General features: G+C 43.6%; 1 protein-coding gene across 1 annotated transcript in view; it reads left to right on the top strand.

Annotated features, from left to right (window-relative positions):
• Positions 1–24,315, top strand: part of CFAP61 (cilia and flagella associated protein 61) — an 826,389-nt gene that overhangs the window by 397,845 nt on the left and 404,229 nt on the right. The window contains exon 18 of the mRNA XM_029593764.1: positions 6,228–6,355. Coding sequence (XP_029449624.1) covers positions 6,228–6,355 — 128 coding nt within the window. The remainder of the gene's footprint in view (positions 1–6,227; positions 6,356–24,315) is intronic.

Raw genomic sequence — 24,315 nt, 5'->3', positions numbered from 1 at the left:
CGCGCATCACTGGGCCCATTTGAAAATTGGCTTGGCACGCATAAGGCCCAGCCACGCGTGTAAACCCTGGGAGTTACGCTTGCTGGGGTTTTAAAATCTACCCCAACTGATACTTCTGGGGTTACCACCACTTCCGACATCAGTTGAACAAGCTGACCCAGTCCATGTATTGCCCTTTTTTTTTGGTACTTGCCAGGTTCTTATGGTCTGGATTGGCCACTGCTGGAGACAGGATGCTGGGCTTGATGGACCCTTGGTCTGACCCAGTATGGCATGTTCTTAAGTTCTTATATGAATTTGTACTTCTGATTTTCTTAGAGCAAAGGTTCCCAAACCTATCCTGGGAGATCCCCAGCTAGTGAAATTTTCAGGATATCATCAATGAACATGCATGAGATAAAATTTGCATACTATGGAGGCAGTGTTTGCAGATTTAGCTCATGCATATTCATTGTGGGGTAGATTTTTAAAAACAGCGCGATCGCGTACCTTTGTTTGCACAGCAGGCGCAAACAAAAGTACGCTGGATTTTATAAGATACGCGCATAGCCGCGCGTATCCTCTAAAATCCTGCATCGGCGCGCACAAGGCTGCCGATTTTGGGCAGCCGGCGCGCGCCGAGCCGCGCAGCCTGCCTCTGTTCCCTCCAAGGCCGCTCCGAAATCGGAGCGGCCTCGGAGGGAACTCTCTTTCGCCCTCCCCTCACCTTCTCCTCCCTTCCTCTACCTAACCCACCCCCCGGCCCTATCTAAACCCCCCCGTTACCTTTGTCCGTAGATTTATGCCTGTGAGAAGCAGACATAAATCTATGCGCTCCAGCAGACTGCTGGCGCGCCGTCCTCCGACCCGGGGGCTGGTCCGGAGGCCTGGACCATGCCCTCGGTCCCGCCCCCGAAACGCCGCGCCCCGCCCCGAAACGCAGCGTCATCGGGTCCCACCCCCGACACGCCCCCGACACACCCCCTTCCAAAAACCCCGGGACCTATGCACGTCCCGGGGCTCTGTGCGAGCCGGCGGCCTATGGAAAATAGGCGCGCCGGCGCACAAGGCCCTACTCGCGAAAATCCAGGCGGATTTACGCGAGCAAGGCTTTTAAAATCCGCCCGTGTGCATATACTGAAAGCCTGACAGGCTGGGGGTCCTCCAGGACAGGTTTAGGAATCACTGACTTAAAGGAAAGCATGGGAAAATCAGAACTACAAATCCATGCATGCAGTGGGGAAAAACCAGGACTGGATTAGCCTGTTTGGTGAGGTGGGGTGCCCCTTCTCTAAAAGATACTGTTTTTCATTTGATTTATTTAAAACCATTTATTAACTGCTTCTCTAGCCTGTATATACAGGCAGCTCGAATTGGTGTACAATTTTAAACAAGTAATACAGCGAAACATAAAACTAAAAAAACCCATCAGTATTATGTGAGTCCACTGTTAAACTAAGCTACGCTATACTGTTGTATTATGTGTGTTACACTGTTAAACTAATCTATGTTGTTAACCTTTTAACTAATCCCTGACTTCACTCTTATGACAACAAGCCTAACACCTTCCTGAGGTCATTAACTTAAAGGAAACTTGTAAACCATTATGAAAACAACATTACTATGCAAATCTTCATCCTAACCAATGCTATGTCAGACCGCTGTTAATATATTAACTACCCCATGACTCCTCTAATACTACATTGCACATATCACGTTTCATAAGATTGTTAACTTAATGGAAACATGTAAACCATTGTGATGGCAATACCGAACGACAGTATATAAAACTCCATAAATAAACTTAAATAAATAAATAAATAAATAAATAAATAAATAAAAAGCAGAAATTAAGACAATTTGTCAACACTCCATATAACTATCAGATAAACATTGCACAGCACCCCTTAACTCCCCAATTAAGAAAAGCCACTATACCATCAAATTTTCCCAGTTTCAAAGATATTTCCAGCATCTCACCCTTCAAAGTAACCCATCAAATGTGAGGGAAGATCCAAGTTTTCAGCTTTTTAAAAAAATGAAGGTACTTCATCTGTGCCCACAATGCCAGTGGAATACTATTCCATATCATGGGGACTATAACAGTAAAAGCCCAAACTTTTATCCTTTCTTTAAGAACATAAGAACATAACAAAATGCCATACTGGGTCAGACCAAGGGTCCATCAAGCCCAGCATCCTGTTTCCAACAGTGGCCAATCCAGGCCATAAGAACCTGGCAAGTACCCAAAAACTAAGTCTATTCCATGTTTCTGGATGACCTGCTGAGATGGTACCTGAAGCAAAACACCCTGGTTTGACTATAAACACATGTCTTGGAGTATACCTTTTTAAGCTTATTCATAAGATAATGAGGACTATTTCCTCCATCTCTCTAAAGGTAAGAGTCATAAGCTTAAACTTTGCTTGAATATAAAACGGATGCCAATGTAGAATCTTAGGAAGGGAGCAGGATGTGCTCCCCTGTAAGTCTACTAGCCACATTCCATCACACCTGAAGTTTCTTGGTAAGCATTAAAGGGAGGTCCACCTGGAGACCTTTGCAATAGTTGAGTTGTGATAACCTGTGTCCTGATATAGGGCTGACTGAGAGTCTGTCCCGTGCTGCACCCTAAAATCTTGTGAAACATGCATCCAACTTCATTCAAATATGTGTCATAGATTGCAGAGCACTCAATGATTCCTGCTCACACTTCTCATGTGTTGTCAACATCCCTGACACTTATAATCCTTTTTGCTTTCAAAGTGAAAGCACATTGTACATCAATGTGACCCATCATTTTCCTGCTGCTCAGCATAGTCAGAAGCAGGACTGCGATCTAGCACCATGAGCCTTTATGGACAGAGCCAGAGTTGGAGTGGATCTTGATAATGGAGAGCGTAAGAGAGCTCCATCTTTTGTCACCATGCATATCTTTTTCAGTTTTTTTTTTCAAATAAATAGTGGTGTGTTTTAAACACATTGAAAAACAGCAGTAAATATTTTTTAAAACTTGATGTTCAGCTGAGCTTTTATTTGCCTAGTGGAGGCCCAAACCTCCAGAGATGAATTGACCTCATGATGCTCCAGATACTAGTCCCAAACCTCTGGAAGGCCTTGCCAAAATTTGCTGCCTCTACTTCAGTCATTGTCATCATCTTCTGTGCTCCTTTGCTCCATTTCCTCTGTTATGCTGTCATCTGTCCCTGGCTAAGACAAAGTATAATGTAATGCCTTTTTGGGGCACATAAAATGATGGAAGTTCTGATATCTGTTTAGGAACTAAGCACCATCCTCTGTGAGTTCACATCAATAATAACACATTCAAGCAGATGTTACAGTGGACTTGGCAAGGGCTGTACTTCTCATGCTGGTTAACTAGGTAAAGCAACACAAAAAACATTTTTTTCTCTCTGTTACCCATTTGACTGCATCCCAACTTCTTCTCTTGACTGACAGATTCCTTTCATGAGCTCATGCCTTGAAATTAAGAAGGGTCTCATTCAAGTAGTATCTTCAACAGTGGAAACTCTGCTGGGGGTTCCAACTGTCAAAGAAAAATCTTAAAATCACTAATTCATCAGGGTACACAGGTTCTATATTGTGACAAGATATCAGCAACAGCAATAACAAAACACACTTTCTTTAATGATTTCCTATTTAAAACAATTTCACCTCTTTTTGCTTCTTGTCTACCATAGTGAGTAAAAATTAGCCCAATTCCTAAAAAAGATGGTATTCAGTACCTATATCCTTCTACATATTTCTTCCTGGTAAGTCAGTTGTCTGGTAGTCCATGATTCCTCCTAGTTGGCTTAGTTGCATTATTCAGGAGTCTTATTTAGTAATCCTGGAAACATGGTATTTCTAGACACTGACCAGATAAGTTGCAGGGAAGGAGAGAGAGATTCCTACAACCCTGGCTTCATTCCAGCTTCCTTCCTAAGGCTCCTCCACTCTGGTGGCCCTCTCTCAAAACACCCCTTTTAAGACTTATACCCATCTACTTAATAAACCTCTACATAATACACACCACTATAACTCCAAAAGAAGAGGTCAAGTGACATTCCCAAAGATTTCTCAAAGAGCAAATTCCTAGTGACAAGGACCTGATTTAGGACTTGCTTCACAATATTAAGGCAATTTTGGGTATGTGAGTAATGTTCTTATTTACATTTTCTTTCCATGAGCATTGACTGTCATGTGATGTGTGCTACAAGATGGGATTATGTTACTCACAACTTGTGTTGTGCCTTAATGCTCAACATTTTAGCACCCAATCCTAGTACAAATAAAGGTAACAAACTGCCATGTATGATGTCATAATTTGATCATATGAAAGCCAATTCAAAAAACTCATATATAATCTTAGTTGATATCTAGAGCAATAGTTCCCAAACCTGTCCTGGGGAACCCCTAACCAGTCAGTTTTCAGTATATCCTTAGGGGTAGATTTTAAAAAATAGCGCGATCGCGTACTTTTGTTCGCGCACCAGACGCAAACAAAAGTACGCTGGATTTTATAAGATACGCGCGTATCTTATAAAATCCGGGATCGGCGCGCGCAAGGCTGCCGATTTTGGGCAGCCTGCGCGCGCCGAGCCGCGCAGCCTGCCTCCGTTCCCTTCAAGGCCGCTCCGAAATCGGAGCGGCCTCGGAGGGAACTTTCTTTCGCCCTCCCCTCACCTTCCCTTCCCTTCCCCTACCTAACCCACCCCCCCGGCCCTATCTAAACCACCCCCCTACCTTTATCCATGGATTTACGCCTGCCGGAGGCAGACATAAATCCGCGCGTGCCAGTGGGCTGCTGGCACGCCAAGACGACCCGGGGGCTGTTCAGGAGGACGCGGTCACGCCCCCGGAACGCCCCCGGGCCGAAACCACGCCCCCGGGCCCACCCCCCAAATGCCACGTCACGCCCCCCAAACGCCGCGTCATTTGGCGACGCCCCCGACACGCCCCCAACATGCCCCCTTAAAAAAGCCCCGGGACTTACGCGCGTCCCGGGGCTCTGCACGCACCAGCGGCCTATGCAAAATAGGTTCGCCGGCGTGAGAGGGCCCTGTTCGCGTAAATCCGGCTGGATTTACGCGAGAAGGGCATTTAAAATCCGCCCGATAATGAATATTCCTAACATTGCATGCAGCTTTATCTCATGCATATTCATTGCAGATATTTTGAAAACCCGACTAGCTGGGAGTCCTTGAGGACAGGTTTGGGAACCACTGATCTAGAATTTTACCATTTTTGCACATCACAAAGTTTGAGGGTTTGTGAGGAGGTCTGCTTTCATATATTAGCAACTTTTGGTCAAGTTTATTGCTTTAGTCCTTGTTTAACAGACAGAAAGAAAACCGAGCAACCATGTCTGTAAAGTCCCAGCTGAACAATTTTTTTTCAGTTGGAAAGCTGGTTTATTTCCACTAATGTATATTGTGGAAAATCCCTATGGAAGGCCCCACACTTGGCTTTGTATATTTCTGCCAAACTTAATTCAGAAATAAAAAGTTACATTTGCAATAATCAGTGAAGGCAGTTTGGAACTTCCTCTTTTATTCTGCTTATCAGATTGAATGCAAACTGATGAAACAATTTATCATCAAAGACCAAAGTATTCTGAAGTCGCACAGATAAAATTCATACATTAAATATGATCAGAAAATTTTTGATAATAAGCAATTAACAAATCAGCGGTCAGTATTTGCTGCTCTATTTCAATATTCATTAAATTCCTGTAACTAATATCTATATATAAGCTCAAGTGTTGCCTATATGATATAACGGTCAACTTAAACAGAAAAGAATTTTCTTATTTCTATATAAGGTAAACTTTAGCAACTAATGATTATTTATTTATTTCCTAGCATGCCCTAGCTATACATCTTTGGTTTTCTTGCCTTATGTGCCTTATGTGCCTTATGTGCCTTGTCAGCAACAATGCATCAACACAGGTGGGATGCTAACCAGAGAATCCCTCTAGATTACTGGTGTATGTTTGCTTGCTCTTTAGTCTACTTTGTCACATGTCCAGCCTTAAGCAGTTCCTGTGCAGTCTTAAGCAGTTCCAGTGCAGTCTCAAATCTTATTATGGCTGTCTGCATAACTAACAAAGGAATTCAAGCTGGAATTCCTGAAATTTACAACAATATTATAATAAATTATAATTCTTACATGTAGTAGAAAGAATGCTATATTGGTAACATACCAGAAGTTTTTAAATAGTTTTTCTTGACTGGGTTTTTTGACAGGTAAACTATGCTTTGAATCACATTAATCGGAAGCTTACATTAGAGCCTAAAGTGACTATCAATGCCAGAATTGTAGTTGTTGGAGCATCAGATGTTGGAATCTCCTTTCTGGAAACACTTGTTTTTTGGTAAGACTTAAATTTATGAATCTTTGCAATGATAGGACAAAGCAATTTTCCAATTAAAAAAGTTCAATGGTAAATGTCAATAAATACAAACTGCCTTGAATTTTACTACTGGAATTATGAGAAATTACTATATGCTGCTTTCCTATGTGTCTGCAACCTTTATTCTTTCTATGACATGAATTGATTACTTGATCATGCACTGCACAGCATCATGCAAAAGGAAAATATACTTGGCAAATGTTGTGTTAACTTTTATTGTTACCTAATTTTGGTGTTGAACCTTAATTTTTCTCTCCCTCACATGAATAATATGCTTATTTTTTAGCATGTTTAGATGTTATAAAATGTTAGCATATAAATTCCATATTGCACCTGAGAGCACAAAAAGCCTCCTGGTATTTTAAAGCCAAATATTACCATTATGGTAATAAACCAGGAAAACTTTTGGCAAACATGACTAACACCTGGGGAGGAAAAAAGCACATTTCAACTAAGCAGTCCCCTGTGGGCATCTTGGTGAATTCTGACAAGGAGATGGGTGATATTTTCTGTACCTATTATCAAAACTTATATATTGCAGACTCAACCGCCTTGGCTCAGATTACAGAATACTTAGCTCATTTGGGCTTACCTCGCCTATCTGATTCTCAGTTAACGATCCTAAATCAGCCAGTCAAGGCACAAAAAATATATGATAATATAAAAAAAGCCAAATTGCTCAAAGCTCCAGGCCCCGATGACTACCCTGCAGAATTTTATAAAATACTTTTACATCAAATCTCTTTACCTTTAAGTGCCATGTTTGAAAATTTTATCACTCACTGCAATTCCCGTCGTCATCAAAATGTGGCATATATCACAGTCATACCCAAAGATAATAAAGACCCAATTCAACCGGAATCATACCGACCCAGTTCCCTCCTTAACTTTGATGTTAAACTGCTGGCCAATATTATGGCAAACCAACTATTTACTATGTTACCACTACCTATACATGATGACCAGGTCAGCTTTGTTAAGGAGAGGAATTCATTCATGAATGTTCAGAAAATGTTATCTTCCTTAGAAATATGTCATTGGCAAGAAATACCCTCCATGTTGATTAGCTTTGATGCAGAAAAAGCATTCAATTGTGTTAGTTGGCCTTTCATGTTAGGCACCTTTGACGCTTTGGGTATCACTGGTTACTTTCGCCATGTGTTAACAGCATTATATCATTGTCCAAAAGCCTCAGTGTTGGTCAACGGGACCCTCTTGGCTCCTTTTGAATTGCACCGAGGGACTTGGCAAGGTTGCCCTTTATCCCCATTGATTTTTATTCTTACTTTAGAACCTCTGTTAAATCATATTTGGAGTAATAATCGTATTAAGGGAATCTCCCCAGGTCCAGGTGATCCAGCAACCTAGAAGTTGATAGCCTTTGTCGATGATCTCCTTGTTCACATTAGCACCCCAAAGGTATTTTGGGAGGCCTTAATGCAAGAATTTTCTCATTATGGGCAAGTGGCAGGCCTGAAATTAAATCTGGGGAAATCCATGGTTATGCTTACTGTGCCGGAAGCTCACACATGGATTTGAGATGACTTCCCAATCCCCCAGGCAACAAATTCCATAGTATACCTTGGAGTTCTCATCTCCCGCATTCTGGCCCTGGTACAACTCTTAAATTAAATTATAGGGCAATATGGAGAAAGACGAATACCCAACTCCAACTGTAGGAGGATTTGCCTGTCACTTTAGCAGGGAGGGTGGCGTTGTATCAAATGATGATTCTTCCTCAATGCTATATGTGACGCAATTTCTCCCCATGTATTGATCTAAAAAAGAGCCACAGGGCCCATGCGCGGAAGTTTTTTTGGAGAGATAGAAAGCCCCGTACAGCTTTACTATGTTAGGATTCGTGGGTTTCATGGATCCTTGGCCCGAGGTGAGGGTTGATACCACCTGTGGGGAGGAGCCCCACAGGTCCTCACCATTGGGAGGCGAGGTCAGCTGCATCAGGAGATAGTAGTAGTAGCAGAGAGGTAGAGCGTCCTGCATCACAGCCACGTGATCGCAGGAGCTTGTAGAGAGAGTACTGTGAGGAGTCCCGAGGAGCGAGGTAGAGACACAGTTCTGAGCGACCCCGCAGTACTCAGGCAGAACTGGAGATGCAAGTTCCAGAGCAGGAGCCTCCAACAGAGAAGCACTAGGCAGGCCTCAAGGAGCAGGGAGCGCAAGACAGGAACCTCTGAAGGAAAACTGCAAAGACTGTCCTGAGGACTGGGACAGCATAGCGAGAGAGGCTCTGATGTGATGACGTAGGCTAACCCGAGGAGCAGGGAAGCCCGAGATGAATCTTCAAGGTAGTGACGTAAGCTGCCCTGAGGAGCAGGGCTGTGCTGAGAACAGTCACTGGTGTAGAATGTAGGCACTGCCCCAATGAGTGGAGAAGCACAGGATACAGTCACTGGTGTAGAATGTAGGCACTGCTCTGAGGAGCGGGGAAGCACAGAGTACAGTCACTGGCGTAGGCGCTGCCCCGAGGAGCAAGGAAGCACATGGTTGAATCTCCAAGCAGTAAGGTAGTTTGAGGTCCTGCCTGCTGGCTTCTGAGGAGCAGGGAAGCCAGCAGGCAACCAGTAAACCAACCAGAGATTACACATGACCAAGCTCAATCAAAAGCAGAAGAACTAGCTCTTTTCTTCAACAACAAAATCAATACTCTCCTATCGCAGCTCCCCACGAACCCCACTGTTCCACTAACTACTCCTCAACCCTCAATCAACTACACTCGGTTAGAAGAACTTGACACAACTTCATCCGCTGAGATCCAAGGAATTCTTAGGAAAATGAAACCATCCTCTCATCCCTCGGATCACATCCCAACCAAACTACTACTAGCAATCCCAGAATCTATCTCCAAATCCCTGGCAGACATCATAAATTGCTCCCTCACACAAGGACTCTACCCGGACAACCTCAAACTTGCCTCACTCAAACCCCTTCTCAAAAAACCAAATCTCGACCCAAACGATCCTAACAATTTCAGACCGATAGCTAACCTCCCATTCATAGCCAAGATAATGGAAAAATTGGTAAACTCACGACTCTCAAACCACATTGAAGACAACAATCTTCTATTTCCATCACAATACGGATTCCGTAAAACCTTAAGCACGGAAGCCCTCCTCATCTCTATGACTGACCACATCATCCTAGGCTTAGACAAAGGACAAGCCTTCCTTCTGATACTACTCGACCTCTCGTCTGCATTTGATACGGTCAATCACTCCCTTCTCATCAACCAATTATCAGCCATAGGTATTTCAGGCACTGCCCTATCATGGTTCAGAACCTTCCTCAGCAACAGAGGTTATAAGGTCAAGATTCATAATAAAGAATCCTCTCTACACCCCGCAGCCGTAGGAGTCCCTCAGGGCTCATCCCTGTCTCCTACCTTGTTTAACATTTATCTGTTACCCTTATGTAAACTTCTCACTGACCTCAATCTCAAACATTTTCTCTACGCTGACGATATTCAGGTCCTGATCCCCATCGAAGAATCGCTCACAAAAACAATGTTGCACTGGGAATCCTGCCTCCAAAATATCAAACAACTTCTTACAAGTCTCAACCTGATACTAAATTCATCAAAAACGGAACTTCTACTCATCACTCCAGAAAACAGCTCCATCACATACACTCATCCTACCGTACCAAGCACTACACAAGTGAGAGATCTAGGAGTTCAAATTGACAATCACCTAAACCTGAAAGCTAACATCAACAAAACCACCAGAGACTGCTTTTACAAGCTCCAAGTGCTGAAAAGAATACGACCTCTCTTCCACACACATGACTTCAGAACGATCCTACAATCGCAAAGCTGGACTATTGCAACACCATCATGCTTGGTCTCCCTTCATCACACACCAAACCATTACAAATGGTACAAAATGCCTCCGCCCGTATACTCACCAACACCAGGAGAAGAGAACACATAACACCTATCTTGATGGACCTCCATTGGCTGCCCATCCACTTCAGAATAATCTACAAGGCCATTCTCACCATTTTCAAAAACATCCATCAATTAGCCCCAATCGATCTCCATATTCCCCTCCGATTACACCATTCCACAAGACCGACAAGAGATGCTTACAAAGGATCACTTCAAGTACCTCCAGCCAAGACTACCAGACACATCACGCTTAGAGATCGGGCATTCTCCACAGCCGGTTCAACATTATGGAACTCCATTCCCCCGGATCTTAGAATGGAACCCAACATCTCAACATTCAAGATAAGACTCAAAACGTGGCTGTTCACGCAGGCCTTTCCTAACTCCAACCCCATCTAATCCCCCTTCATGCAACAAGCTCCGCTAGTATTAGCGTTAATAGCCACCTCTCACAATGTTATTTATACATATATTTTACTATCTAATCTTCATTTCCCTTCTCATTCCAAGTTATTGTTTTCCTTGTTATATGTAACTGCTTTTCTGCACTTTTGTTAAATGGTAAAGTTTCACCCCTGTTTCTTGTGAACCAGCATGATGGGACCACCGTCTTGAATGTTGGTATATAAAAAACTTAAATAAATAAATAAAAATAAAAAAATAAATAAAATCCGGGGTCGGCACACACAAGGCTGCCCAAAATCAGCAGCTTGCGCGCGCCGAGCCGTGCAGCCTGCCTCCGTTCCCTTTGAGGCCGCTCCGAAATCGGAGCGGCCTCGGAGGGAACTTTCCTTCCACCCCCCCACACCCCCGATGACGCGCTGGCCGCGAGACGCCCCCCCGACACGTCCCCGACATGCCCCCCCCCCCAGTAAAGCCCCGGGGCTTGCGCACGCCGTCGAGCCTATGCAAGATAGACTCGGCGCGCGCAGGGGGGGTTTGGGGTAGGTTTTCGGGGGTTATCCGCGTAACCCTTTGAAAATCTTCCCCTGTGTGTATTCTTTTCTTGTTAGATGGCCTATCAGTTTGCAGAACCTCCTTCTGATAGGCAACGATATTTCTGATATAATGAATGAATATATTAGGACACTTTTATTTGACAGGACACATTTATTTAAAGTAGTGCTAAACTGTTTGTAAAAACCCATGCTTTGTTATTTGTCGCTGTTACATATTCATTGCTTAATAAAAATGATTTAAACAAAAAAAAATGTTAGCATGTTTAGATAATATAAAATATATGGGGTAGATTTTAAGATCTGCGCGCGAGCGTACATGTACGCCCGATTTTATAACATGTGTGCGCTGCCTTCCCTCGTTCCCTCCCAGGCCGGTCCGAAATCCCTACCTTTTTCTTCTTTTTTGTTTTGTTTCAAAACTTACTTCAGTCCTGACTGCTGGCACGCGATCCCCGGCACAGTGGCAAATGGCCTCTGGCCTCCCCCGCACTGCCCCAGGACCGCCCCTTTAGTAAAGCCCCGGGACTTAGATGCGTTGCCAGACCTTTATAAAATAGGCCCGGTGCACGTAAGGCACTGGATTTACGTGAGTAGAGCTTTTAAAATCCGACCCTATATTTTCTAAAGATGAGACAATAAAATCAGAAGAATCAAGGTTCTTGTATATGTTGACATTTAGGAAGTTTTTACTAGAATGAGTATTTTTGGATATTTAAGCTGTTGTTCCCTACTATATGCCTTTTCTACATTTTGAATCTAACCCCAACTGAGACCTCCAATTTTTGCTTTTTGCTGTTCATGGAAGTATCTCTCCACTGATTTATTTTAGAGAATTAAAAGTTAGGATGTCAAACTGAGTTTATAGAAGTATCATCCAACCATAGTTTTTCCATCACCATAACATAGGGGAAAGTGCCTTAGTATATCTAGCCCATGATGTTAGTATAAAACTAAGGCTGTTTGTCAGGGATATTATTGCTTCCCATAAACATGGGCTATATTTTTATAGTTACATATAATAATTTGTTATATTAGCTATATCTTATACAAGTAATTATATTATTGTTGTCTGGCTCTCTGATTTGGTTGCTGTATATTAGCAAGACCTGAGTTCAAGACAATAATTATTATTGTCTTAATATTATATTATTGTCTTAAAATATACTCCTACAATGTAAATAAGCAGATCGTGCTATTTAGTTAGCCATATGTACAGTCAATTGTTCGTTCTCATCAAATACCATGTATAGTCAATTGTTCGTTCCTACCTGTTACAAACAGTTACCATGTTACAATGTAAAATAAGCAGGTTATGTCTTATTTGTTTTAGTTATATGTAAACCAATGTGATATCTCGATCGAATGTCGGTATATAAAAAGAATAACTAAAATAAATAAATAAATACAATGTTTCTTTTGTTTTCTTTCAAGACTGTGATATGGCACTTAGGCTGTTTTATCGTTGTGTTCACATTTTATTTATGGGGTTCAAAGTCTGGATTTTTCCTGATTTTTGTAGGGCTACCCAAGACAGAAGAAAGAAATTTCTGATTATGTGTATTGTGTTGCGCTTCCCGGCTGCGTAGATGCCATGACTAGGCCTGCTCACCTAGCACTGCCCTCTATGAGCTCTGGTCTCGCCAGCTCCCAGTGTCCCTAACACTCACCGCAGCCCTCTCCGGCTTCCTCCATGCTGCAGGCCTCGCAGCGGAGCTCCCGTTGGGGCTCCGCGTCTTCAGCCACCTCGGCCTCGCCCCTAGGTGCGCACGTGGCCGACGTCCTCAGATTTAAAGGACTAAGCGCGGGAAAACTTAGTTGGATGCAGAATGATAATGTCACATAAACTTCCCTATATATAGCGAGGCCCTGTCCCCAGGACCTCGCCTTGGTAATCGGATCGACAACTCGGTGTACTAGTTTGCCTGTTCCTTGTATCTGATCCTTGTTCCAGCATCTCCTTGTTCCAGCGTCTTCAGTGTTCCTGCATCCTGTGTCCTTCCTGTGTCCTTCCTCGGGTAGTACCTTCTCGGACTGATCTCTGGTACTGACCTCAGCCTGCTTGACTACTCTCTTCGTCTGCTGCCTGGAACTGACACTGCCTGCCTGACCACTCACTTCGTCTGCTGCCTGGAACTGACCCTCGCTTGCCTTGACTACGCTCGGACTGACCCTGGTATTGATCCCTGCTTTGGCTGACCACTTCTGGATAGATATTCTGGCTTTGACCCTTGCGCTTCACTCGGACACTCTCTTCTGGCCTACCGTGACTACCAGACCAACCTGCTTGGATTCAACCCGCGGCCTTCACCAGACCAGACCCGCAGGCACTTCCTGTCTCGCCCGGAGAACCTTCCTGAACTGTTACCTCAACTCCAGAGCTTCCAGTTCGGGTCTGGTCCATCCTCCTTGCATCAGCCGTGCACCCTTGCTCGTGGTGGGCACACCCTCCACTACTTCTCCGGGAGACCATATGAGGCCCACCTAAGTCTAGGCGGTCCAGGTACCCAGGGGCTCAACCTGTGGAAATCCTGGACTGTTATTGGTGAAGCTCCAGCTAGTCTCTGTCTCCTCATGTGCCCTGCCTCCTGGTGGCAGGCACCCTCTGGGTCCGACCAGAGGGCCGTACCAATCCTGCATCAGGCCAAGGGTCCACTTCCAGTACAACATATTGAGATTATAGCTTTGGGTACCTATTATTTATTGAGATTTCTTTGTAAGTGTTTACATTTCATATTGCAAAGTTTGTATTTTTGAACCCTCTTAGTTTTGTTTCTTTATTCATTCTGTGGTTTCTACTAGGGAAGCATCTCCTGCCTCTATCATTTGACGTTCTAGTTAGGGTTCGCTGGGAAAACTATTCTGTTGTATTAAGAGTTTGTTCTCTAGGAAGAAATTTCTTTAAACATGTTCTATTTGTATAAAACTCCCTTGTTTTTAGATCTCCTTCCATATGTTCTTTTCATGCAATGCACATTTCCTTTTTCTTTTATGTTTGATTGCTTTATGTATTTCTTGTGGTCCTGCATTTTCTTTTGCAATTTTGTATTTGTATATATTAATAAAGTATAAATAAAGAGTAAAAAGAATACTAATTATTAAACATATGGAAAGTCATACTGCAGAAGTGAAAAGCTTGGTATATTTTGGAAAAAATTCAGTAAGTCAAACGACATAAAAACAATGATATTATCTTTAAGAGATTAAGTTAATTTATCACAAATTTTCAATGGAATTTGTATACCATAATAACCCCACTGTGTCATCTAAGTAGTTTTGAGAAAAAAAACCTAAAATAAATAGAGGCCGATATTTTAAAATTCCAATAAATGACAACTTGTGCAGCTAAGTTAGCTGGATAACTTGTGCAGCTAAAGTTAGCTGGATAACTTTGAAACCTAAGGGGTGGATTTTAAAAGCCCTGCGCGCGCGCCGGCGCACCTATTTTGCATAGGCCGCCGGACGCGCGTAAGTCCCGGGGCTTTCTAAAATGAGCGTGTCGGGGGCGTGTCGGGGGCGTTGCCGGAGCGACGCGGCATTTTGGGGGCAGCGACGCGTGTGATGCGGCGTTTAGGGGGCAGTGACGCGGGCGTGGTTTCAGCCCGGGGATGTTCCGGGGGCATGTCCGCGGCCTCCGGACCAGCCCCCGGGACCGGAACATGGAGCGGGACTGCCGGCCAGCGCGCGCAAAGTTACGCCTGCTTTTAGCAGGCGTAACTTTGCCGACAAAGGTAGGGGGGGGGGTTTAGATAGGGCGGGGGGGGGGGTGGGTTAGGTAGGGGAAGGGAGGGGAAGGTGGGGGGAGGGCGAAGGAAAGTTCCCTTCGAGGCCGCTCATAATTGGAGCGGCCTCGGAGGGAACAGGCAGCGCGTGCTGGGCTCGGCGCGCGCAGGTTGCACAAATGCAGTTGCCCACCCAGTTTGGACCCAGGCCCACCCAACTGGAACTGGAAGAGATGCGCCGGAACTGCAAGGCCGTCATGGTATCCCATCCCCATGATTTATTTATTTATTTAGATACTTTTATATACCGAAGTATAGCAATCTGCCTTCACTCCGGTTTACAGTTGAACAACTTATTACAGATAGAGAACGATAAAAACGGGAATCGTATTAACTAAATGTAACAAAAACATTGTAAAAAATAGTAGAAGTTGAACAGGTTATACAGTGTATAAACAATGTCTAATCAGAGTGAAATCGAGTACTGTTGTGTAAATTTCGTGACAAACAAGATAAAGTCATTAAGTCTCTGGTGTTTTAGATGTAGGCTTAGCAAACACCATCTGTGATTGTTTGTCTGAATATCCAGGTTCTGAGTTCCTTTTTGAAGGATTTTATGTCTGGTAAGGAGTTCCATGCTTTCGGTCCCGCAATGGAGAAGGCTCTATTCCTAGTGTTGGAGTGCTTAGCTGAAGGAAGAGAGGGTATTGCTAAGTGCAGTTTGCTAGAGGTTCTTGTTGTGCGTTGAGGTTTGTGTGTTTGGATCATGTTATCGAGGGTGGTGTTATCAGATCTGTAAATTGCGTTGTGTAGGATTGTTAAGGTTTTGAACCTGATTCTTTGATCGACCGGGAGCCAATGAAGACTCCGCAGAACAAGGGTGATGTGTTCAGATTTTTTCTTGCTGGTTAGAACTCTGGCTGCGGCATTCTGTAACAGTTGGAGTGGTTTTATGGCAGATTTGGGAAGGCCGATTAGCAGCGAGTTGCAGTAATTGAGGCTGGTAAAGATGAGAGATTGAGGGATGGTTCTGAATTCATGTTGGTGTAGTAGAGGCTTGAGATGTTTAAGTATGTGGAGTTTATGAAAGCCTTCTTTTGTTTTCGTTGCGATGTTATTTTGAAGTTTAGTTCGGTGTCGATCCAAATTCCGAGGTCCTTTGTATTATTCTTCAGTTGAATATTAGTGTTACCAATTTGTAAGGAGGGTAATGGGGTTGTTTGGCCTGTGTTGTTTCTTTCAATGAGTATGCATTCGTTGTTGTCCATGTTGAGGCAGAGTTTTAGGTGGTTCAGCATGTTTTTAATTGAAATCAGGTGGTTGGCTGTTAGTCTCAGTGCGTCTTCGATCGTAGAGGTTATTGGGATGAGGAGTTGAATATCGTCGGCGTACATGTAAAATGTTACGCCTAGACTTGTGATGAGTTGGCAGAGTGGGAGTAGGTATATATTAAAGAGGGTGGCTGAGAGGGCTGACCTTTGTGGTACCCCTGTTTTGAGGGGGACGGGATCAGAGGAGTTGTTGTTAAAGGTAACCTTGAAGGATCTGTTTTTTAGGAATGAAGTAAACCAATCAAGGGTTTTGCCAGTAAGGCCTATGTTTGCAAGTCTTGATATCAGGCTTTTGTGGTCTATGGTGTCGAAAGCGGCAGAGAGATCTAGTAGAATTAGTAGGTGGCTTAGTTTATTGTCGAAGCCTCTTATTATTTTGTTTGATATATTGAGTAGTAGGGTTTCTGTGCTGTGATTTTTCCTAAACCCGTGTTGTGATGGATGTAAAATTTTGTTGTTCTCTAGGTGTTCATTGAGCTGTAGTAGTGCTGCTTTCTCAGTCATCTTTGCTAGTAAGGGAAGGTTAGAGATGGGACGATAGTTATTCAAATCATCTGGATCAAGGCTCTTTTTTTAAATATTGGAGTGATATTTGCAATTTTTAATTTAGTTGGAAGTTCACCTTCTTCGAGTGATTTGTTTATGATTGCTGCTAAGGTGGGGGCAATTATGTGTGATATTTCCTTTAACTCTCGGGTTGGGATTATATCAAGATCATGACAAGCTGGATTTATTTTTCTTAGCATTTTTTCAGTTTGCATATTTGTAATTGGGTTAAAATTCGACCATGGTGTTATATTTGTTGTGAACAGACTGTTATGCTAGTGGACCCTTGAACCGGAGCGAGAGATGACACCCACCTGCAGTACTCAGGTGAACTCGTCTCCGGAAGTTGGAAGTTCCGCAAACGGCCTTGACACGGTGTCCTCAGAGAGGCGACTGGTACGCAGTCCACGTTCCAATCAAGGGTCAAGGCAGGCGGCAAGCAACACAGTCCAGATTCCAGGCAAAGGTCAGGGCAGGCGGCAAGCAACAAAGTCCAGATTCCAGGCAACGGTCAGGGCAGGCGGCAAGCAACGAAGTCCAGATTCCAGGCAAAGGTCAGCAGCCAGCAATCGAGCACAGTCCAAATTCAAAGCAGGGGTCGGGGCAGGCGGCAAGCAGCGAAGTCCAAGGCAATCCAAAGTCAAACCAGTAAACACAGAGAAGCACAGAACACAGCCAACTACAGGAACCTGTTGCGAAGGCGTCCTGCTCCTCACTGAGGGAGTTTAAATCTCCCTCGCCGATGACGTCATCTTCCGGGGCCGGCCTCGATTCAGCTTCGCGGCCCCTTTAAGAGGCGGAGCCAGCCGCGGCTTCTCCAACGCTGCTCCCCGACGTTCCCCTGCCGTCGCGCCACGGCCCGTGCGCTGCTGACTGCCACGAGGGAGATCACGATCGGCCTGAGAGAAGGAGGTAGGGAGGTCTGGCCGTGGGTGAGCGTGGCCGGGCCTCACAACACAGACATTCTTCTGTTATCGAGGATTTGTTGAAGGTGTTAGCTATTTTGCTAATTTTATTCTTAAAGAACATGGCAAGGTCTTGGCTTAAATTGTTTGTTTCGGAAGTGGGGGAGTTGTTATTATTCTCATATATGAGGTTTCTTACAATGTTGTAGAGGGCATTGGGTTGATTTGTGGCGCTTTTTATCTTTTGACTATAGTAGTCGTGTTTGGCGTTCAGAATCGTTTTTTTATATGTGGCAAGTTATGTGCGGTATCTTTGTAGGGATACTGGGCATTTGGATTTTTGCCATTCTTTTTCCAGTTTTCTGAGATTGGTTTTCAATGATCTAAGGTGAGAGTTGAACCATGGGTTGATTTTTTCTCTGCTTTTTTTAAACAGTTTCAGTTTCTCAGGGTTTATGTTTTTAGCAGTTTGTTCTGTGATGTTGAACCAGGATTGAGTGGCGTAATTTATGTTGGAGAGGTCTAGGTTAGCCATTTGTTTTCCAAGTTCTTGTTGGAGTAAGCTGGGTTGGAATGGGGGTCTGTATTTGAATGATAGTGGTTCATTTGTTCTTGTTATGTGATTTAATTATTTTTATTTAACACTTTTTTTTTTTTTTTTAATTGGTTTTCATTTGTGTCCTGCATTGTAATAGGTGGTGATCAGACCATGGGACAGGTTTGGATGAAATAGTTGTGTTGGAGAAGTACTGGTTGGTGAAAATCAGGTCCAAGGTGTGGCCAGCTTTATGAGTAGGGTTGTTTATTAGTTGGTTCAGATTTAGGCTGGACAGCATGTCTAGCAATGTTTGGCAGTTTTGTGATCTGGGGTTGTCATCTGTTTGGAGGTTGAAGTCTCCGAGAATTATAGTAGGTTTTTTCAAACTAATGTTAGTTATTAAGAATTCTAAGATTGGAGAGATCTCGTTGTCTAGAAGTTTGGGAGGGCAGTAAACTAGACATATTTGTAGAAAGTCCGATTCAAATAGTGCGATTTCATAATTCCTAGGAAGGCTGTGAGGTATCAATTTCATTGAGAGATGTTTTTTTATGATAAGTAGTAGTCCTCCCCCTCTGTGAGACTTGTGTGGGATTGAAAATAAGTCATAATCATTGTTGGTTAGGTGATTTGTTAGAACCTGATCGGTATTCTTGAACCATGTTTCAGTTATGGCGATAAAGTCAGGGTTCTTTTCTTGGATTATGTCTGATATTAGCATGAATTTTTTGGTTAAAGATTGAGCGTTTACTAGAAAGAAGGTGAGATAGAATAGGTTTTTGATATGCTTCATAAGTGGGATGTTGATCAGGTATCTGTTTTTTTTTCTGATGATGCACGGTGGGGGGTGATGCCATGATTGTGTTAGTAGTGTTTCTTGGAGTGCTCTGGAGTCTCACTGGTCTTGGTGTTGTGGACTGAGATTTGTAGAGTTAAGGAAGATGTTTATTGGAGGGAGGGGGCTGAAGGGGTGTTGTGGGACATGGGATGGTGTAGCAGGTTGCAATACAGTGTTGAGGGAGGTTAAGATTATTTCTGTAAGAGATCCGGATGAGAGATGTTGTTGGTTGAAGCTGGGTTTGTACGGGTAAAGCTGGCAGAGATCTTTAGTTGAATAGGGAGATTGTTGGATGAGGTTCCGGTATGAATGGTGGATGAGGTCAGGAAAAGTGCTGGGTGATGTCAGGAAGAGTTCTGGATGAGGTCAGGAAGAGTGATTGATGGCTTCAGGATGAGTACTTGAAGAAATCCATGTGAGTACTGGCTTAGGTCAGTATGAGTCCTGGGTGAAACAGTGTGAGACCTGGATGAGTCAGTATGAGTCCAGTATGAGTCTTGGGTGAGGTATGAATGAGTCCTGGGTGAAGTAAGGATGAGAGCTGGATGAGGTTGGGCTGAAGCTGGATGAGGTCAGGATGAAAGCTGGATGAGGTCAGGATGAGAGCTGGATGAAGTCGGGAAGTGGGCAAAGAGGAGGACCCAGGCCCAGCATGACCAGGTGTGCCATTCCATGCACTTGCACAGTAAAGGAGCAGCACACTTGGGGAAGCGGCAGACCAGCAACAGGAGGGGAGGCTGTGGGTCGGTGGCTGTATAGGCTCCGCCGGTGGCCCACCGATCTTCCTGCTTGGGGGGGGGGGGTGGGTGGGAGTGAAAGCACCGCACACAGCTTCAGCTCCCTCCCTCCCAAGCAGGAAGATCGGTGGGCCATGCAGCCTGAAGATAGCAGGAGGCCGGCAGCAGCAGGAGATGCCAGCTGATCTTCCTGCTTTGGGGGGGGGGAGCTGTGCATGGGCTTGAATGTTCATGTATATGTGTGGTTAAGAATGGGAGCCTGGATGTGTGTGTGGGTGAGAATAGGAGCCTGGGTTTGTGTGTGGGTGAGAATGGAAGCTTGAATGTGTGTATGTTTGGGTGAGAATGGGTGCTTGAATGTGTGGGTGAGAATGGGAGTGTTATGACTGTCGCTGCCCGACGTCTCCACTCCACCCTCCTTACCTCTCTGGTGACTTCTCCTGCCTCCTGCGGTGGACGGACATTTGGCTGCCGCGGCGTCTGCCTGCTGTCCTCTCCGGCATCCCCGGACCGGCTTGGGCACTGCCTCCCGCAATGCTGTTCAGCTGCCTTAGGGCGCGTGCGCCGCGCAGCCCTGCTTCAAGTACCTTCAGTGGCGCGAACCTCAGGGGCGTCCCCCTGTGATGACGTCATGCATCCAGGATACAAAAGGCCTACGTGATTGCTAGCTAATCGAGTTAGCAAGGTTTCCTAACGGATGGGATTCGTTCTCCGTACCTTCAACTCTGCCTCCTTTGGACCTACTCTATTTGGGGTACCCGCTCCTCGGGGTCCTCTCTCTCTTTCTTATCTTTCAGGTCGCAGTCTGGAACCGGTACTCGCTCCTCAAGGGCTCATGTTCCTGGACTTGCTACTTGGACTCCACTTCTGCCAGGAAGACACCGCATCATACAATAAAGGTTCACTTTATTACTCTGCCTTATCTGTAATCATAGGTCAATCCTGAATTCTATTTTTTTAAATTTTTTGTTGCTTAGCAAAGTGAACCTTTGTTGTAAGATGATGCCTATTATGACAGTCAAAACTCGCGTCCAAATATAAGCTGTGAAATTGGGGGAATACAGTTGGTATTATTAGCATATTGTAGCAATTTAAATATGTCATCTTTGGGAATGTGCATTTCTTATATTTTTGTATTTTGCTCTTTCTTCAGTATTCCACTGTTCAGAGACTTTAGTTTCTCAGGCTTTCTATTTTGGTTTTATCTGCATGTTTCTGTTTCTAATTTGTAGTCTCTTATTTCCATATTAGGTAAGGGTTGGTCTCTGTTTTGCCTGTGTGTGACTGAAATGCAGTATTTCGGCTAGCATGTAGTTTCTCTGTAGTAGTCCAGCTTGTTCTGTTATTCCCGTAGGTGATGTATTAATGTTCTAGGGCCTGGTGTAGTATTTGTATTGCTTATTTTCCATAAGGTTGCTGTTATTTGAATGCTGAGAGTCAGTGCTGTGACTGTATGATATGGCAAGGTTCTAGAAGTCTTTCTTTGCGGGAGTTTGTATTACTTCACAAAATAGCAGTGGAGGGATAATTTTTGCTGGTGGCGCCAGAATTTGAATTTTGTTTTTCATGTTAGTTGTAATGTGAATTGTCCTAGTTCTGCTCTGCACCTGTTCTGATGATTAATTATATTTTATTGTAGTTATGATGATTTCTGGCTTTCTGAAAAGAGGATTCATGAAAGAATACATTCATTTTTGTTTTATTACATGATTGGATCTGATTGTTTTCTTTGCTTTTTACGCGATATACTTGTGCATTTATAAACTGCAATAAATATAAAATAAATTCAGATTAATAAGGAATTTTAATTCTGGTAAGTGCTTGAAATAATTGAGGTAAATTATTTTAATGTTTCATGCATGATGCATAATGGCCGTTGCAAACTATTTAGAAAGCTATTGTAGGTGCAGTATATGGTATTATTTATCAATAAGAATACAACTAGTAGGTCTCAGACCTGCATGCCTACTGCCCAGCCATGTTAACCTTGTGCCCACCCAAACAATCAAACAAACTGATTTCAAGAAATGGAAAAGGGATCCAAATGAAAAAAGAAAAACAGGAAACAGCATAAGCACTGGTAAGTTAGATGCAAAACATTGATAAGGAAAGCAAAGAAAAAATTAGAAAAGAAGCTTGCCATTGAAGCAAAAACTCATAATAAAGCCTTTTTTCGGGTACATTTGAAGCAAAAAGCCTGCAAGGTGTAAAATGGGCACTTAGGGTTGACAAGGCCATAGCAGAGAGATTAAGGGGATTCCTGGCTCCTGACCTTGTTTCGTTCTTCGACTCCGGCTTCAGCTTCCGTCCCTGGTTTTGGCATTCGACATCTGACTTCTGGCTCCCTACCTTGGCTTGTTTTGGACTTTTGCTTCGTCTCTCTTCACCCGCCCGGAGGTTTCTCCTAAACCCCAGTGGCTCAGGTCCTCACGGGCTCCTCCTGGGGGGACCACGGGCTTCCAAGGGTGAAGTCTCTCCTGACCTCCTTAGCGCCATCTCATCGTCATATATCTCGGCAGGCTGCTCTTCTGATCCTTGGTCGGTTAGGATCCACCTAAGGCCAAGAGGCCCGAGTCCCTACGGGCTCCTCCTGGGGGGACCTCGGGCTTCCAGTGGTGAAGCCCTCTTTGAAGTCTCTCCTCAGCGCCGCCTCCCGGCTGCAACGCCCACTGTGGGGGTTCCACAGCACTACACCTGCCGTCTCAGCCGGCCCAAGGGTCCACGATTCTAACACTAAAGAGTAGCAAATCATCTGGACCAAATGGTATACATCCTAGAGATCTGAAAGAACTGAAAATGAAATTTTGGACCTACTAATGGAAATTGTAAACTATCATCTATGGTACCTGAAGACTGTAGGGTTGCCAATTTAATGCTAGTTTTTAAAAAGGGATCCAAGGGTTGTCCAGGAACCTATGAACCAGTGAGTCTGACTTCTGTGCCAGTCAAAATGGTAGAATTTATCATAAACAACAAAATTACTGAACATGTATGTAGGCATAGTTTAGTGGGACAAAGCCAACATGACTTTAGCTAAGAGAAGTCTTGACTCACCAATCTGCTACATTTTTTGAGGGTATAAAAAAACATGTGATTAAAGGTGAGCCAGTTGATATAATATATCTGGATTTCTAGAAAACATTTGAAAAAGTCCCTCATGAGAGACTTCTTAGGAAATTAAGAAATCATGGGCTATGGGGCAGTGTCCTGTTGTGAATTGGGAACTGGTTAAAAGAGAAAAAACAAAGAGTAGGGCTAAATGGTCAATTTTCTCAATAGAGAAAGGTGAATAGTGGCGTGCCCCAGGAATCTGTTCTGGGACCATTGGTTTTTAACATATTTATATTTCACCTGGAAATGGGAACACTGAGTAAGGTGATCAAATCTGAAGATGATACAAAATTATTTAAAGTTGATAAATCACAAGAGGATTGTAAGAAATTGCAAGAGGACCTTGCAAAATTGGGAGAGTGGGCATGCAAATGGCAAATGAAATTTAATGTGGAGAAATACAAAGTGAATCACTTAGGGAAGAGTAACCCAAATCATAGCTACATAAGGCAAGGTTCTACATTAGGAGTCACCATTTAGAAAAAGGATCTAGGTATCATCATTGATAATATGTTGAAATCTTCTGCTCAGTGTGCAGCAGCAGCCAAGAAAGCAAATAGAATGCTAGGCATAAAACAGAGAATATCATAATGCCTCTCTATTGCTCCATGGTGCAACTTCATCTTGAGTATTGTGTGCAGTTCTGGTCATCACATCTCAAAAAAGATAAAGCAGAATTAGAAAAGTTACAAAGAAGGGCCACCAAAATGATAAAGCGGGTGGAATGATTCCCCTATGAGGAAAGGATAAAGAGATTAAGACTTTTCAGCTTGGAGATGAGACAGCTGAGGGGAGATATGATAGAGGTCTATGAGAAAATGAGTGCAGTAGAACAAGTAAACATGAATCAGTTGTTTATTCTTTCAAAGCATACGAAGATTAGGGACACACAATGAACTTGAGTTTTACATTAATAACTAATAAGAGAAAATATTTTTTTACTCAGTGCATAATTAATCTCTGATATTCATTGACAGAGGATGTTGTGAAAGCTGTTAATTTAGCTGGGTTTAAAAAAGGTTTGGTCAAATGGAAAAGTCCATAAACTATTATTTAGATGGAGTTGCAGAAATTGTCTGCTTATCCCTTTGGGAACCTGCCAGATACTTGTGACCTGTATTGGCCACTGTTGGAAATAGGATACTAGGCTTGAAGGACCTTTAGTCTGATTCAGTATTGCAAATCTTATGTTCTTATGATCTTAAGATGACCAAACAGGTAAATAAGGTGATGGCAAAATTCAGAAGGATGCTTGCGTGCATAGGGCAGGGTCGGATTTACATTTTGAGCACCCATAGGCAGCATGGGATGGTGGGGGCCCTCATCCCATCTC

This window comes from Rhinatrema bivittatum, chromosome 3, assembly GCF_901001135.1.
Source record: "Rhinatrema bivittatum chromosome 3, aRhiBiv1.1, whole genome shotgun sequence".
Taxonomy (NCBI): Eukaryota; Metazoa; Chordata; class Amphibia; order Gymnophiona; family Rhinatrematidae; genus Rhinatrema; species Rhinatrema bivittatum.
This window is presented reverse-complemented; position numbering and strand designations above follow the sequence as displayed.